Source organism: Pterocles gutturalis, unplaced genomic scaffold (assembly GCF_000699245.1).
Source record: "Pterocles gutturalis isolate BGI_N339 unplaced genomic scaffold, ASM69924v1 scaffold34140, whole genome shotgun sequence".
NCBI classification, from domain to species: Eukaryota; Metazoa; Chordata; class Aves; order Pterocliformes; family Pteroclidae; genus Pterocles; species Pterocles gutturalis.
Genome location: NW_010144441.1, coordinates 3,824 through 21,541, shown reverse-complemented (window position 1 = coordinate 21,541; position 17,718 = coordinate 3,824). Strand labels below are relative to the sequence as shown.

The window sequence follows — 17,718 nt, the reverse complement described above, 5'->3', positions numbered from 1 at the left end:
GCTCTTCGTCATCGAGTTCCTGCACCGCGTCGTCGATACCTTCCAGGTGCGGACTGCGCGGCTGAGGCGGGGGCTGGCGGCGCGGAGCGGAGGTGTGGGCTGGCGTGTGCCGAGGGACACGAGCGCGGGAGCAGCTCCCGCCACCGCCGTGTGGTGAAGGAGGACGGACCGGGGAGAACAGGAAGTCCTCCAAGTTCGCAGCAGGCAGTTTTCTCTTTTTCCTGTCTCTGACGCTCATCCTGCACCTGCAAGGATCCAGAGTCGGTCTCGAGGGCTTGCAGTGGCTAAGGATGTGCTGCCTGAGGGGACTGTGGACTCGATACCAGCCTGTGCTCACAGGAAGGACCCTGTACCAGTCCGGATTTGTAGTTCTGTTTTGCAGCCTTGTCTCATGTAGGAGCTGCGAAGTAAGATGAAGCTGGCCTTGTTCTCACAAGGAGTTTTTGTGATCTATAGCGATGTGCAACCTATTAGTGGCAACCTACCTATGTGCTTACATCTAGTGCTATTTCTTGGAAGTATATTTGTGTCCTAAAGAAGTGAGTCCCAGGAGTTGTCCCAGAGCAGCCGTATTCCCTCTGTGCTAAGGCTGATGCGACTGCTGGTCAGTTCAGGGAAACGGTGAAGATGTCTGTCTTCTGCCTGTTAACAACAGGATTGTGTAGTCTGGATTTGAAATGTCTTGTGACCAGCATCCTACCAGAGTACAGGAAATGGTGCTTGGTCAAACAAGTATCATGTGAGCTTTTGCTTCCAGGTGCTGATCAGAATGTGAGTGTAGGCTGAGCTGTTTCACTGAGTTCAGGGAGCGGTTGGCTGTTCAGGCCAAGAATGTACTGTGTCAGTGGCTTAGGTCTTGTTTTTTGTGAGGGGACGAGGCGTGAGTGTGCCTTCACTGGCTTGGCTGTATGGTAAAACCTGAAAAAGAAATAGTGTTGTTATGCAGGACTAGGAATTCTCTAGTGTCAGTTTATGTATACTCATGCTTTGTGGAGAATGCCTGATCTCTTTAATTGCTCTAAGTAACTAGAAGCTCAGGTTTGTGTTTGCGTGCGCACGCTTGCTCTCCAGAAAGGTGCATGAAGTCCCCATGGAATAAAACTGACTAAATTAAATGTTCAGTTTTAAAAATTGCTGAATTATTGGGACTGCTTCCTATAGCATATGCTGAATCTTGAAAGATCTCCACTTAGTTTTCTATCCCTACATTGTGGTACAGATTTACAGTTTGACTTGGTATATTTTTACTGCAAACTTTAATTTTGATAAGTATCGTTTTGGAGTAGGAGCTGAAGAAACAGTAGAGGAATCAAGCTGGGGAATAAACTGGTCTGTGGATCTTTTATGATTCATGTTCTAAGGTTCTGCTTTATACACCTCTTTAATTAAGAGGAAGGAGGGTTTTGTTACATGGATAGAATTATTTTTCAGGCTTTTCAGAATACTGGACTTCTGCTATTAGTCTAATACAGTTAGGGTGTGTAAGCAGTCTGTACATCCCAAGTGGTATCAGAATGAAAAACACAGTGTGTTAGACAGACTTCAGAAGTGTTCTTCTATGAAGCTGTGATGGGTTAGCTTCACTACATGCAAGTCAGTAGTGGCCGCAGGAAGTAAGTTAATATTGCTGCTTAATAGGTTGCAATTCAGCCACTTCCAAGTGCTAATTAAAAAAATCCCTTCGCTATCAAAGGGAATCTTGTTATATAGAAAGGAAGTTAGAGTATATGACGATGCAGTGATTTGCCAGCTTGCTGGGACAGTGGCAGAGGTGTGCTCAGAGTTGTGCATGTCTGTTGGAGTGCTCAGCCTGTCTGATGTGCTTGTACTAATACGTGGAGTTTCAGTGTTGTTTCACCTCCTCTAGGAAGAGACTTGATTTATTTCTGTGTGGGAGGACACTGAACTGAGTGATAACTTAAGTTTCTCTTTCAGAGATTGTTGAGTAATTATTTCTTTTGCACAGGATTATTTTGGTGTCTGTTCAGAGGTGATGATCAAGGACAATGTTGTGGTGGTTTATGAGGTGCTGGAGGAGATGCTGGACAATGGTTTTCCATTGGCAACAGAGTCTAATATTCTTAAGGAACTGATAAGACCTCCCACTATCCTGCGGACAGTTGTCAACACCATCACAGGTACAGGGAAACAAAAATTAGATAAACTGGGGAGGCCATGTGGCAATATTCCTGTATAAGTAAATGAGGACATGGGTTTGTCCCATACCATTGTAAACCTTAGCATAGGTGTATTTAGTGAGTCCTGTGTTAGTGCTTTGCTTTGAGGTTCATTCCATTTCCAGCACCAGCTGCACTTTTTTTTTTTTTTTAACCAAAACAGACAGATTACATTTCTAGTTACAGCCATGACATGGATTCCTGGATGAGTTATTTTCGTGTGGGTTTTTTGTTGGGGTGTCTTTTTGTTTTGTTTTATAGTTACACTTCTTAATCTCCTGTTGGACTTGGATGTGAGAGAGATGTAAATTGTAGAATACAAACAGTGAGACTGGAAAAGTAATTGCTCCCTTACAAAGAGATAGAAGTTCTTGGGGGTTAATTACAATTAAGTTATATGAGGCCAAGGACTTGTTCTGGAGCATTTCTAACTTTATGGTTGTTTTGATTGCCTTTCTTTTTCCAGGAAGCACTAATGTGGGTGACCAGCTTCCTACTGGACAGCTATCAGTGGTGCCTTGGAGACGTACTGGTGTAAAATATACCAACAATGAGGCGTATTTTGATGTGATTGAGGAGATAGATGCAATCATTGACAAATCGGGTATGGAAGTTGCTTCTGGCTAAGATGAGGGTAACTTGTCCTGATAGTGCCTGAAGAGAGATTTAGGTTTTCAAAGGGGAGTTCCCTCATCTAAGTGTGGGAAGCTCTATTCCTATTCTTACTCTGGAATGTTGCCAACTTGTAGGTACTGTTCAGTCAAAAATTGTAGAGAGACACTAAGGTTTTCACTTATCCTGAGGTTCCTGAGGTCTGGTAAGCAATTCTATATGCGGAAAATAGAAGGTGAGTGAAAACTGTGCATAGCACTATCTTCTTAGTTTTTGTGCATCTTAGTTGTGTTAGAGTTGGGAGCTATTGTCACTGGCCGTTAAAATGGACATAGCTGGTATCAGTGGTTCTTATTTGTATGCATCTTCTCTAGAAGTCTTTGGGAATGAGAAAAATGTTGAGTGGGCAACATAATGAGCCATGAAATTTCATAAAGATAATAAACTTCCTTCCTCCCCATTGATAGTTTTTCCACATAGGGATTTTTTTCCTGTGTTTACTTTATTGGTGCAGGTTCCACAATTACTGCTGAAATCCAAGGGGTGATTGATGCTTGTGTCAAGCTAACTGGGATGCCAGACCTTACCCTCTCCTTTATGGTAAAGCTCAAGGATGTATCTTTGCTTAAGTACTTTGAAAAGGATTTCACAGCCCTGCTACTAGGATCTCAGATTCACACTGATGGATTGCAGTAGATCAGAACCTGGGCATACCAAAGAAAAAGAGAAAGAACTGACAATGGAAATCATAGTGAAATTCAGCAACTTGGAGGCTAAAGGTTTTATTTTCAGATTCTTTGTTAAAAATATTGTTAGTGTGTGCTGTGACTAAGTTTCTGAGATACAGTGGTGCTTTAGGGAGGTATCCTAAAGGGCCATCTTTTTTATGAGTATTCATGAATGTCATTATTTGACATGACTAAATTTTCTAGAATAGGATAGAGGTTCTTGAGTACTGCCATCACGCAGATGTAACAGCATCAAACAGCTTAACATGTCTGTATGTAGATGGCTTTAAGTAAGCAGAGTGCATCAAATGGTAGGCCCTTTATGGATAGGAGATTGAGAAGAAGAAGAGATATTTTAAGTAGTACTGTCTTAACTAACCTTGTAACTTTCTTTTATTTCAGAACCCTCGCTTATTGGATGATGTCAGCTTTCATCCATGTGTGCGTTTTAAGCGCTGGGAGTCAGAGAGAATACTCTCCTTCATTCCACCTGATGGAAATTTTCGGTTGCTCTCCTACCATGTCAGTGCTCAGAAGTATGTGATGAATGTAGTGCTGTGAATTACAAAATTTGGATCTTCCTGACTAGGAAAAAAAAAAAAGGAATTGCTTTTGAAGATCAGGTGGCACATTGTGCCAAATGAAGTAGACATGCATGGTAACTTGCACTTTTCCTTCTTAAAAACACTTGCTTTCTCCTTGTTTGGAGCAGTGATGCTGTAATTTCTTTTTGGTCAGCCAGCATTTTCTAAGACTAGTAGCGGATGAACAAGCTGGAGCAGGAAAGAATTAGGCAGTATGGAGTAATCAAGCTGTTGATTTCTTATGTTTATAAAAAGCTCTCTCAGCCTGTCTTCATAGAAAAGCCCTCTGATCATCTTTGTGGCTCTTCTCTGGACTCGCTACAACAGGTCCATGTCCTTACACTGGAGGCCCCAGAGCTGGCTTCAGTACTCCGGGTGGGGTGTCAGAGAGCAGAGTAGAGGGGGAGGATCACCTCCCTCGACATGCTTCTTTTGATGGAGCTCAGGGTACAGTTGGCTTTCTGGGCTGCAAGCACACATTGCCTGGTCATGTTGAGCTTCTCATCAGCCAGCACCGCTGAGTCCTCTACATGCCAAAGGATTTTGTTAGACTCTGTCAGAGTTATCTCAAGTAGGTGGAAAGGAGTGGGAAATTCAAACAGAAGCACAAACAAAGTTCAAGTGCTGCTGTACTGCCCGGAACTACTTGCCAGCTTGGTTGTGCCATGCAAAAACATCCCTCATCCTTTGCTCGAGTCTCCTGTTGTACTGGATGTAGTTACCTGTCCTGTAGAGAGGTAGAAAACTAAGATATGGCAAGCTTAATTAAAAAAAGTGTAATTAAGACCTGAGAACAGGATTCTGACTTTGCTCTTAGACAAATGAGTGTAGGATTTTCTTCTCTTTTAAGGAGATTGTTTTCCAATATTGTCAGTGTAGAAGGCAAAAACTGTATCAGGAAATGCAAAGATGAAGGCGAGAAATTGTCAAGGACTTTCTGTTCATGTCTTTATTCTAGTCTTGTGGCAATTCCTGTCTACGTTAAACACAACATCAGTTTCCGTGACAGCAGCTCACTGGGACGTTTTGAGATCACGGTGGGGCCAAAGCAGACTATGGGGAAGACTGTAGAGGGAGTGATGGTCACTAGCCAGATGCCAAAAGGTGTCTTAAATATGACCCTCACACCCTCTCAAGGAACACACATCTTCGATCCAGTCACAAAGGTGAGAGGAGAAAAACTGGACATCTTTTTTAATCCTTTTTGCCTTTCAGCAAATGAAGTTGGGCTGTTTGTGCTTACATGAACATTTCCTTGAACATTGCTTTTCTGAAGGCAGTATCTTTTCTTGTGGTGAGAACTTTTTCTGGACAGTTGCATACTGGAAGTTGTCTTAATCCTCACAACACATAGCTCAGTGGATTGTAGTTCTGGTTGCTTGGTGTGCACAGAAAATCCAAGAACTGGTATTGTATGATGGGGCGTTGGTCTGGTGGATGCTTTAGAAACTTCTCTGTATCTAGTTGTCATGCCCAGTACTGCACATTAGACATGGTCCTTTGCAGACATTGAGGATTTGGCTTGGTTAGTGGGTTTTGATTTGGTTTGGCATGTTCTGGTTTTGTTGTTTGCCCTCCACCCCCAGAGTTCACTTTTTTTTTTTTTTCTTATTGCAAACTTAACTTTGATGGTTTACCCACAGTAGAGCCTCCAGCAACACTGCTTCAGCCACTTGGAAAGGAAGCAATTATGTGTTATTTTTGTCACAGTTACAGATAGGAAATGGGGCCTGTAAAACAAATAGTGGAAATATCATTCATGGTAGGCTTTTGGGGAACCTCGTGGAAAGAGAGGGAGAACAAAGGTCCGAGGTACTGCTCCTTAAGCCTGTACTGTGTCTGTCCAATAGGAAAGGCAAGATACGAAGACAAAGACCTTTTCCATAACGAAACATTAAAAGCTGTAATTGGAAGGGGACTTTTCTTTAGAGAGTGTCACAGCACTTCTGTTTCACTACTGCATTTTCTGTTCCTTGAAGTTGCTGTCATGGGATGTGGGGAAAATAAACCCCCAGAAGCTGCCAAGCCTGAAGGGGAGTGTGAGCCTGCAAGCTGGGACATCAAAACCAGATGAAAATCCCACCATTAATCTGCAGTTTAAAATTCAGCAGCTGGCTATATCTGGTAAGTGACTGTCAGGTAAAGAGGCTGAATATTCTCTGCTGTGTCCAGTGCTCACTCTGCATGTAGCTGAAGTAGCTCTGCAGGCCTTCTGAAGTACATGCTATCTGAAACATGTTCTTCAAATTAAAAAAATTGTGTGCTTTGATTACGGATACACGGATTTGTTCTCTTTGATGCTCTGTGAAACAGCCTATCTACATTTCCTTGCATTTTGTGCTTACAGACCCGTAAAGATTTTTAGGGTATGGATGTGTTTGTAAATAATGATTCCGACCATTAGCAGTTGTCAGCTTTTCTCCATTCTGTTCAGTGCTTCCTAGAACTTTCCCTATGCTTTCTGCACCTTTAGTATGATCTCCTGTTCCTTTGTCCTGAACGCCTGTCTGCTTTGTTTGTGGCAGCAGTCAGTCTTATGCTGTGTTTGTTTGCCTTTAGGACTGAAGGTGAATCGCTTGGACATGTATGGGGAGAAGTACAAGCCCTTCAAGGGGATAAAATACATGACTAAGGCTGGCAAGTTCCAAGTCCGAACCTAGAGGATCCTGACAATGAGGAAGAGCACCTTCCTGTTTCTCCTGTCCCTGGCTGTTGGATGCAGCCTCTTACCCCATCCATCTGTTTAGGGTTGCTCCCTTGCCTGTAGTAGCATGAGCAGGAGAGACAGTGCTTAGGGTGCTGGGGAGCAGGAAAGAGTAAGGTTGACCTGAAACCATCTCATCCATAGCTGAGTCTGAAGAATTTGCAACAATGGCAGATGGGAGAGGTGTACAGGTCCCTTGGGATTAGTGAGTCACCTATGTAAGCTTGTATCACCTTCATTTTGCTGTCTTACAGGAAATTCTAGGGATTTTTTGCCTTTTCTAACTCCTCTTCCTTATATTTTGGTTGTCTTTTATCCCTTTGTAGATGATACAAAGTTGAATTCCCACAAACTTCAACTCCAGTGTGATGGTCTGGCATCTGCCTTTCTCCATCACTGGGTGTTAGGATGGAGAGCTATATAGTTCTTGGCAGCAGAGGGATCATCTAGCTGGGACTGGAAAGAAGTGGAAAGGTAGATTGTCCTACCTAGGATGGGAAGTTAAGAAGCCTGAGATTGGGGATGGTGCCACAGAGGGAGGAAGAGAAGAAGTAGATGCTTTTTCTAGATATTTCATAAGCTATCTTGGTTATAATCTCTGGAGACAGACTGAAAACCCGTCCAAATCTTAGTATGGTATCCTATGAAGAGCTGACTGTGGCACATGTGATGATGTAACTGATGGGTGGTGACATCTGAATGTAATTCTGCTTCTCTTCTTATTTTGTCTGTATTTGAAGGTAGAGATTATCCTTGCTTCTTTGGGGAGTCAGGGAAGAGACAGGGAGGCAGGAAAATTTTTGTGGAGACATAGCACTCTGATGGAGGCTGAAGCCGTGGCTAAATTAAGACAATCACTATCCTAGTAATTTGTTGGAACTTCTTTCTTGTCTCTGTCTGCCTATTATAAGTAAAGGTGATACTTCTCTCCTGCTCACTGATGTTGTTTCTTTGAGATAATTGTGTCCTGGTACCTTTGTAGTGTTTCTGGCTGTCCTACCTCATTCCAGTTCCTGTACCAATCAGCTGCTCTGCAGGTGGATTCAAGCCTACGCTGGATTTTTCACTGGGACCATCTCTTCTGCAGGAGCTGTTGCTGCATCTGCCCATTCCGGTCTGTGCTGCATCTCTCTTGTACAAAGTAATTATGAAATGAGAGGCATCTGCACTGTTCTTTATTGTCTGTAATGTGCTCTTTGGCCACTAGATGCTGATGTGTTTGTGGTAGCAGACCTTGTCCCTAAGCTGCCATACATGTGACTACAGCATCTGTCAGGTGGCTGTGGAGTCCCAACATGTACAGTTCATGCTTGTGAGCAGGACAAGGTGACCCTAAACAAAGGGTAACATACATTCTGTTTTGCATGTGATAGATACTTGCAGTGGATGAGCAGCACCTTGCTTGTGGAATTGCAAGTTCCAGTGCAACTGGTGAATGCCACAGCAGGTGGCCTTAGCACTGACCATGTTCAGTGCAAATATAATCTTCAGCAAGGGCATCAATAAAATTCATTTTTACATGTTATTGGTGTCATTTCAGAGTGGTTTGTGTGGGCTTCACAAGAAATACAGTTGGTATTTGAGGAGGATTGTGAATAGTGGGTGCCTTAGGGAGACACGAATGTCTTTATGCCATTTGGATTCCTGAAGTTTTCAGGAAATTAAATCTGTCCCCTTCGCCTTCAGTTCACAACCATTCCCAAAACAACATAGCTGCTCATGGGACGCATGATGTTCTCTCTTGGTTTATTCTCTCGGGCCAAAATTTATTTTTAATTGTACTCATGTGATTTGATGCAAGGAGAAAGCTTGGGGATGTGGGGAAAAGGAGTGTTAGCTTCCAATAACCTGTAATAAGGAAAGGAGTGTAATTTGAGAGTGTGCCCTTCCCACACATTGCAGTTTGTCTTCCTCCTGTACTACAAGTCATAAGCATCTGGACAACGACAAAGCCCTCTCAGCATCTTTAAAGCACCCAGAAGGAAGCTGCAAGGGCATGGCCACAAGACTGTGGATAGTTCACCTTTCTTTCTCAGGGTTTCATGTTGTCCTGAATCCAGTCAAGATAACGATTCACGTTTGTATAAACGCCAGGTATGTCTTTGCGGCCACAGCCTATTCCCCAGCTGATGATTCCAATTAGATACATACGGTCATCCTTCATACAGACCAGAGGCCCTCCCGAGTCACCCTACAGAGAAGCAGCAGGTTAGTAACAATCTCATTTTTTGTTTGGTGTTTTTTTGTTGGTGTTTTGCTTTTGTGTGTGTGTTGTTTTTTCTCCCCCCATCTTTAGTGGTGCACTAGTGTCTATGGAAATACCCTATATAGTACCCTTACAAATCAAGAGTTCTTACTAACAGCACTTTCACGTAAGCCACTTCTGTGTTCCAGACTCCCTCAGTGCTCCTCTCATGGGGAGAGACACAAAAAAAAAATAAATCTAACAAACACTAAAGCATCTAACTTTGTATGGCGGTCATTTATGAAATGTCACCGAGATGTTGGTAAGGACAAAAAGAGGAATGCTCTTGTTCAAGCTGTAAAGGTGTTTTATACTGGCTGCGATTAACAGTAAAGCAAAATTATTGAAGAGCTGTTTAAACTGAAAGGATGTGGATTGAATGAGTGTTCTCCTTTTTCCTCATGTTACAGCTGCTTGTTCTCCACCATCTTGTGGCCTTTATTTTTTTTCTCCACTTCTCAGTAGAGTAGCACCCCCTTCCTCTTACAGCAGAACCTCCTGCTGAGTGTTTTGCAGGCTCACATAAGAGAAAATGTGAGGAAATGCTGCTGAGGTGGAGTTTCCTCCTGAGTTTTTTGGCATTTCCTATATTTGGGATTTTCAGTCTATATTGTTCTGGTTTGCTTGGTTAAGTGTGGCCCGCTTTCCCAGCCATAAGGGGCAGGGGAGGAAAAAAGAAAGGAGCCAGCAGTTCTGTTGTGTTCAACAAAAGTCTACTAGAACTTCCATGTAGCCAAATGCTACGTCTTTAAACTATTTTCTGAAACTTTTTGTTTGGTTGTCTCAGGTTATTAAGGACAGGCCTAAAAAGAAAAGAGGAACAGAATTGGGTTTACCTTGCAGGCATCATCAAGGTGCCTTGTGTCTCCTGCACATAACATATTGTCAGTAACTGTCCGGTTGTCTAGGTGCTGTGTTGTGCAACGACTGGCTGGAAACAGTCTGACATGGCCTTCCTTCAGGTGCTCTGAATAGAATGGAGAAACTGGAAGAAAAATGACAATATAAATACGTATCTTTTTTAAAAAAAAATTACAGTTCAGTTTCTGTAGTTTAGGGGAGAGAAAACAGAAGTAGCTGGGGGGGGAGTCACTAAACTAGTATTTCCTTGCCAAAGGATCTTTTTTAATTCTTGAGCGTTCCGCTTTGCTAGCGAGAACAGCTTAAATCTAGTTCAGAGATAATATTGCTTCTTTAGCAAGCTTAAATGCTAAAGAGGTTTTTGTGGGCCCCCAATGAAAGACTGCTGGGTTTCTTGGATGGATAATCATCTTTGCACAGTTACATCTATCAAAATGAAGTAGCAGGAACTGCCTATGAAAACCACTAACTGTATGAAACAGTTTTTTTAGTATTAGACTTGCACTAACAAAAATCAATGCCTTGTCATACACAATATTGAGTAACTGGATAGGAATGTGCACTTCTGTTGTGTTGGAGTGGAAGGGGTTTTTTTGTTTGTTTTGGGTGTTGGTTTTATTCTTCTGCATAGCTGCAGTTGCACAAAGCTGAAGGTTTGTAGGATTGTTGTTTTTTTCAGTCTAGTTCAGAATTACAGTTGCAGCATCCTTTCCCTCTCAAAGAGTTTATCCTGTACTCCCTGGGGCAAGCAATGCTGAGGACTAGTTCTAAAGGCACTTTAAAAACACCTTATGCCCCACTTAAATGTTAGATCTTCAAGTCTGTTCCAAAAACCCTATGGGTTTTTGGGTTATTAGGTCTTATTATGATGGATGCTTCACAGTCTCTGTCTCAAAGAGTTTACAAGTTAGAGAATAAAAATAAATTAGTAGAAAGTGCCAGTAAAATAAGAGCTGGGGTTTTTTGTTTGTTTGTTTTTTAATATAGGTCAGGCACAGCCAATGTATCTTTTAGAATAATGCAACTACCTGCAACTTTATAGTATATTAAATCTTGACAAGTGGATTTCTGTCAGAATGACAAAATCTAAATGTACTCAATACAGCAGAAATGTGGCAGCCCTGATTGCAAACTCTCTGTCTTTCCTACCTTATACATTGTGCCGTTTTTTGTGTTTCTACTGTTGGAGAGTGTCAAGGAAGACTCTTCTAGCCCGTGCAGCTGACAGAACTCAGATGAAGGAAATAACTTGCAGCAAAACTTGTTTTTGTGTATCTCCCACTTAGCATAGATTTTGTAGTGCTGATATGAACCCATATAATAATTCAGGGGATCACACGTTAAGTGATGCTAAAGGCTTGAATTCTATGAGGGGACCCAGCTTTGGACACAGTGTCTTCTACTTACAGTCCTCATTTCTGCCATAACCAGAGATCTCGCATTCCGTCCAGTCAGGCAGCTGTAGTTCTGGTGTTGGGAGGCAGGCAGCACGGACAGTGTCTGTTTCAATAGCACAGACTTCTGCATCTGAGCTCAACTGTAACAGAGCTGAAGAAGGAAAAAAATCTCCATTAACCACAAACTTGAGCCAACCGTGACCTTTCCAGTCACGAGGTCAGAAATTCTTACCAATATCATTGTTGAAATTCTCTGAGTCAAATCTTTGATGCACAACATAGCTCTTCACTTGAAACTTTTGCTCGTTTTCCTCTGGAGTCGTTCGGGAAGTCCTACCCAGCACAATCTTCAGCTGATTTGTACTAAAGCTGAAGAAGAAAAGAGTCTTAACTTTCTTCCTGTATTAACCGGATTGGACTGTTCCCTTGGATGTGTGCTGTTGGAGCTTCTGCTTTTCTTATTGTAGGACTGTTACTACTTCATTAACCAGGCAGTTTGACCTCAGGGGTCCTATTTGCCTTTGTTTTTGTGCTGATTGCTTAAAGCCCTCATGGCAAAGCTCCTCTGCCAGCCCCTTGCTGTTCTCAAGTTTCAGACGGCTCTGTGTTTCTATTGACACCTTTGTTCTTCAGCTATTTGATATTCTGCTGTGGTACCTTAATGCCATGCTGCTACTTTGCCCAATAAATGCCTGTCTGTAATGCTCAGCAAAACTAACTCTGTAGTCTTTAGTGCAGAATGACTTTCTGGGATAAAGAGCTTTTTTTCAAGTCTTTTACGCTTCCAGTAAGGCTATACTGGATCCTTCCAGATTTTTTTCCCCCCAGACAGTATTGAATCCTCAACTTACCCTTCCTCAAAACAGTGAGCAGCTGACAAAACCCAGCAGGAGCTGATCAGAATTCCTCCACAGAGGAAGTGCTCTCCGTGTGCTCGGCGATACTTCACAAAGATGGCAGCTTGCCATGGGTGAGCTGTGATGTCTGCATAGAAGCCACCTTTAATCCTGTACTGGTGTGCTCTGTGCTGCCGCAAGCCACAGGTGGCTGTGGATCACAAACGCAGAAACAGGCTTTTTGTTCATGCACTTGTGCTTTGGGTTAAAAGCCTGTTGGTTGTCAGTGCGTGTTGAGGCAGCCTGACATGAACTGTTTAGTATCTGACTCATTCCTGTTTCCTAGGAAACTTGTCTTCTGCTTTGAAAAATACGGTAAGCAAACCCTGCCTTTTCTGTCCTCCATTTCTGCAGTCTTCCCTTCTGGCAGAGAAAAAGGTGCTTCTGTGAGAGCAGAGCCACAGAATCTCTTTCTCCTCCAAAAAGCTTTTTTTTTTTTTTCCCCAGCTCTTATTTTACTGTAAGAGGGTTGAGTTTAATACAAATGACATGCAGAACAGTAATGCCTCAAAGAAAGAGAAGAATCATGAGTGCTAGGATCCTTACAGCAAGTAGGCACATTGCAGTACTCCCATGTAAGCCGATTTCCCTTCAGTACATGGCACCAGGGCTTGCTGTCATTGTCAGGATTCCTGCAGCACAAGAAAGAGAAGAGCTATTTGTATTATCAGATCAGCAGGGAGTTTGAGGAGACCTAAAGGTGGCAGACTGTGACCTGAGTGTACTCTTTTTGATTTTTCTAGAGATACAGAGGGCTCTAGGGGCACATGGGATTTGCATTTATGGAGTCTGATGTTACAGAAGCACAGATAGGTCCGGTGGATAAAATTACTATTGTCAGTGGGCTTCACTCCCAGCAGCAATGTATTTCCTGTGCTTTAATAACCCACATAAAAGACTTGAGCCCTGCCTCAAGAGTATCACAAGAAAGTTTGGTGGGATTTTTTTTAAATTCTGTAACTGACTACATACCGACAGAAATTGTGACTACCGAGGCCCAGCTGGTATGCATCTCTTCTCCAAGCAGTATATAACTTGTTGACAAGGATTCGAGAATTCCATCTCAAACAGGTAGCTCCAGAACTGGTAACACTGTGGCTGCCTCGGTAATCTGTGCCTCTTCCAGATCTGCAGTTGATGTTCCCAACTTCAATAAGAAAGCTGCACATTAACTGATGGATGTGAACCCGTCAGCTGTTACTAACTGTGATTTCTGTCAAGGCATCTTTATATTAGCTATACTTATTTCAGTCTCTTGGTGTCATAAATATTAAAAGCTTAAACATGATTTAACATGCGAGTCTCAACTTTTCAGGCAACAGAAATAATCCAAGTCCACAGAGAACCTTTATATATGCAGTGAATCATGGAAGCTCTGAAGTCCATTCCCTGTCCCCCTGCATGTACCTTTTGAACAGGAGGGCACACTGCAGTATTCCCAGGTGTACTTTCCTCCTTTATAGATATAGCACCAAGGTCTGGAATCTTCATCTGGGTTTCTGAAAGAGTTATTATATTACGCATCATTATAAAGCTATTGTTATGAGTCCCATGTCTGCCATCTAGTTCGATAACTTAATCCTGCTCTGCAATGAAGACATGGACTAAACCATCAGAAGTCATTTGGATTCCTACTTTAATTATAAAATTGCGTACACAGAGGTGAGGGAGTAGACAGCTTGTTTGTGCAGTTCATGTGCAGGAAGCACTGTATTTTTAGAGTTTTGAGCAGGATCTGGAGCTGTAGGGAACTGGCTTACAAAGGGAGTTCTAGACACTGAAAAGGGACAAGAGAAAGACTACGGGGTGAGGCATGTATGCGTTTTGTAGTCTATCATAAGCATCCAGTCTAGACAGATCTGAAGTTCAGATATGTCTACAGAAGCTGCAATTGCTCCTTATGGGTTGTGCCACATTTGCACCTGTGCAGTGTTCTCTGCTTGGTACTAGACTTGCAACCAGCCGTTACTGTGTTCCAAGCTCTTAGAATGGGCTGATTCCCATGGCTCTGATCTGTGTGCTACCAGCCTCTCACCTGCAGTAGTTGTGATTGCCCAATCCCAGCTCAGCAGCATCTTCTCTTCGGCCGCTGTACATACGGTCCATCAAGCCATTGCTATTCCAATTTAAACATTCAGTTCTGCTCTCTGTCATGCTCCATGTACCCCTGTATGTTACTCCAGCATCTTTGTAGCACTTAACTTCAGTATCTGAACAAAAGGGAAGAAAACATTACTGTAAGGACAGCATCCCAAACTCTACTTCCCCAGTATCTGCTGTGTTTAAACTTGGCTCCTAGATGTCTTGCCTAGTAAGTCAGTGAAAATGCTTTGCCAAGCAGACTGTAAGTATACACAAAGGTCTTCAAATCCAAAATTTAGAGTTTCATTAAGAGACACTGAGAACAGCCCAGGTGTCCTTGTTAAAAGTTCTTTGTAGTATTAGCTTTAGAATAAAAAGAGGCAACTTAACAGAGAGCCTACTATACAGCAGCAGCTTCTGGGTACTTCATCCTTATGCACTGCACAGCTAAAACCAGTAGCATGGTTCACAGTAATTGCCACAGTATACTCACCTATTTCACACTGCTTCCCAGAGAAACCTTGGTGGCACTGGCAGATGAAGAGCTGTGGGGAATAATATGCCTGTGAACATTGGCCCCCATTGTAGCATTTATTTCTAGTGCAGGCTGTGGAATAAGCAAGAGCCAGGAAATATTATTAGATTTCACAGAAGTAAGAAGCTGGCAATGTATACCCATCTTTCTTCTCCTGTCAGTCTCCTTTCACCTGTTCTGTTTTACCCTGCCTACCTGTTACTGTCACATGCTTACAGTCTTTTTGTGTAGTGCTCGCTTTCTTCCTTTACTCCATTCTCTCCACATACACTGTTAGGAGCCTTTCTTCAGCCCCTTGCCCACACCCGCTTAGTCTTGCCTGGAGTCTGTATATATTAGGATTTTCATTTCTATCCTATTTTATTTCAAGCCAAATTTTCTGTGTGAGACTCCTTTCCTGACAGTGAAGTTCTTCTCTAGGATGATTAAATGGATAATCTCTCATCCTCCACCATTTCCTTTCTTTTTTTCTTCTTCATACTCACCTCTGACAGGCACAGTGTGGCAGTGACTCTGACCACTGTCGCACCTACAGTATTCTATTCTGCTCCCTGAGAGCCTCAGCCAGGTCCCCCTGTGCTGGTAAATTTCTCCAGATGAATTGTCTGTGCAAACGGCTGTAATTGGAGAAAGGAAATCCTCTTTTAGAGATTCACAGAAAAGACCTGGCTGAGCAAAAGAACTCCCGTCTCTTTCCAGGACAGAAGTATTTGTGATGGAAGCATCTGTCTAATGGGCTGCTCTTTTTCCTTCTCAGACCACAATTGTTCAATATCTCTCACTGCTGTGTTGCTGGATGCACTGTTCCACTGTGGACCAGCCTCCTTTTCTTTGAAGCAGAGCAGAAGGAAGGGGAAAACTTTGTTCTTTGAGTTGTGGGTGATATTAATGGTCTGGTATTTTGCCTTCTGAATCAGGTAACCATGACAAACAGCTTTCAGGCTCTGTTCCCTCAGCATCATCACCTTTCTCCTCCAGTGTTCATAAAGCTCCAGGTAACACAGTTGTAGTTTGCCTGGCTTACCTCTTGATCTGGCTCCCCGTTTGAAAAGCATGTGTAAGCCCTGCAAGCAAAGAAGGTTAATTCTGTGAGTAACTGCTCTCTTAAGAGAACTGAGAGAACAAGTGCCTCCAAACAGCCAATCCTCTTCTTGAGGTCTTGTAAATCAGGGGAGCTCTGAGCAATTGTCTGCCCTTCTTCTCAGACAGGACAGTGAAAAGTGCCTTTAGTACCTCTGCATGGGTCCTAAGAATTATAAATCACTGACTTGCCACAGATTACCAGGTGATTGCTTGTCATCGGAGTGATGTGCTGTACTCACATTGTGTGTGAAGTGATTATGTGCTCTTGTGGCATTGCAAGTGCTTAGTAAAGCTTGTTAGCTTTCTGCTATTTGAAGGAGGTTCAAGTAAATAATTTCCAAAGACATAAATGTGAACAAGCAGTTATTTTTGCTTATTTATGTGCAGTTTCCCCGTAAGGTCTCCTACAGCCAGTTAGATATTTTGGATAAAGTTTTAAGGGAGAAACCAATTTAGAAAGCTTCTTTATCAGGCCACAAGAAAAAAGGAATAGTAAGGCTGGGATAGCAATTTTTTGAGAAAGAGACTAAACATTTTAGAATTGTGTAGGATTTTACTTGAGCTGTGCAATGTGAGGCTTAAAGTGAGGGGACATGGGAACCATCAATGTCCAGTTGTGAGAGTAATGATGAAGATGATGGCAATAGAAATAAAATTAAAGGGTGATCTTACTAACAGTGAAAGGTCACAGTGAACAGATACACCAAGGAGATTTGGAGAAGACTTGTTTACTGAAATGAAAACCAGCCAAGATAACACATTACTCGAAATCTCACCTTAGAGATAGACTACTTTGTAAGGTTTTCTCTCCCCTGATTTCTGGTGACATAACCAGATTCTCCTTCTGTCTGATGCAGACAGCTGGAGTCGATGGTAAGGCAGTGCTGCTGAAAATGCAGGAGGCTGGCAACAGCATTATTTGATGCATTAGCCTCTTACCTGGCTTGGAGCAGTCGTGATTGTTCCCACCAGCAGAAGGAGGCACAGGAGTTTCCTCTCCATTTGGAGTGTTTTCCACGTCACCTCCAAATCTCAAGTTATCTATAGAGGCAAATGAAAACTTAAGATGTTGAACCAAGGCATTTTAAAGTGTGAATGGAGTTCAAGGTTGTAAGCTTCAATAAAGTTTTTAAATTATGAAAATTCTTTTTACATTAAAACACACTTTCTACTCTGCAGTTCTCAGCCATCTGGTCTAGCTGTCCTGGTATCCCTGGACAGGGGAAGTTGCCAGGCTGGACCCAGATGTGCTTTTACTTGATAAACTTAGAAACCCAACAAGCTAAAGCGACAGGAAACTCACATAGTATTTCCTGGGGAATAACACTGGTAGACGTAAATTCCCTTTTCCCAAGGTTGCTGGAAGCCAACAGTATTGTGTGCATTATTAGTGAGATGGACTTGTCTAATGAAGGAGTGTAATGCTGACTGGAAAGTGTTAATTGAGATTCAGGTCACTGAGGCCTAACTAAGAGATCTCTTGCAGGGGCACAAAAATCTGTCTCTGATAATAGTGGTTTAAGAGGATTTGCATTTTCTGCACAGATGTGAGTAAGCGCCTCTCTCCTGTATGGAGGATGTGTCGGACAAGAGACTTTGATTGATGATAGGTGGGGACAGTATGGCTGTGTCTTTGATTTTCAATTTTTCTACAGCTTCTCTCCAGCTCAGCTTTTGGTTTCTACTATTGTCATAAGCTTTTGCTAAGAAGGGAGGGTATGGCAACTGGCTGGTAGGCTAGCTTTTGGTGTGGTGTTCTCACGTATTCGTTGCAGCATTTCTTTCTGGGTGTCACTTCTGCGCAGTCACAACTA

The 17,718-nt window shown here is 42.6% G+C and overlaps 2 protein-coding genes across 2 annotated transcripts; one reads left to right on the top strand and one right to left on the bottom strand.

Moving 5' to 3' along the window:
• Window positions 1-4: 4 nt before the first annotated feature.
• Window positions 5-7,149, top strand: AP3M2 (adaptor-related protein complex 3, mu 2 subunit; the record flags this gene model as incomplete). Its single annotated transcript, XM_010085106.1, has 8 exons — window positions 5-46; window positions 1,967-2,138; window positions 2,644-2,781; window positions 3,304-3,389; window positions 3,920-4,053; window positions 5,060-5,267; window positions 6,081-6,225; window positions 6,661-7,149. Coding segments are annotated over 8 exons (1,026 nt in total), but the record flags the coding sequence as incomplete, so codon positions are not given.
• A 1,666-nt stretch (window positions 7,150-8,815) lies between these two features.
• PLAT (plasminogen activator, tissue) lies at window positions 8,816-16,931 on the bottom strand. Its single transcript, XM_010085104.1, has 13 exons — window positions 16,844-16,931; window positions 15,846-15,885; window positions 15,307-15,438; window positions 14,780-14,893; window positions 14,240-14,414; window positions 13,612-13,703; window positions 13,177-13,351; window positions 12,751-12,836; window positions 12,160-12,355; window positions 11,541-11,677; window positions 11,319-11,459; window positions 9,887-10,035; window positions 8,816-8,996 (listed from the first exon to the last, which is right to left on the bottom strand). The coding sequence occupies exons 1-13, from the start codon at window positions 16,904-16,906 to the stop codon at window positions 8,838-8,840; spliced, it is 1,659 nt and encodes a 552-aa protein (XP_010083406.1). The 5' UTR covers window positions 16,907-16,931; the 3' UTR covers window positions 8,816-8,837.
• Window positions 16,932-17,718: the final 787 nt, after the last annotated feature.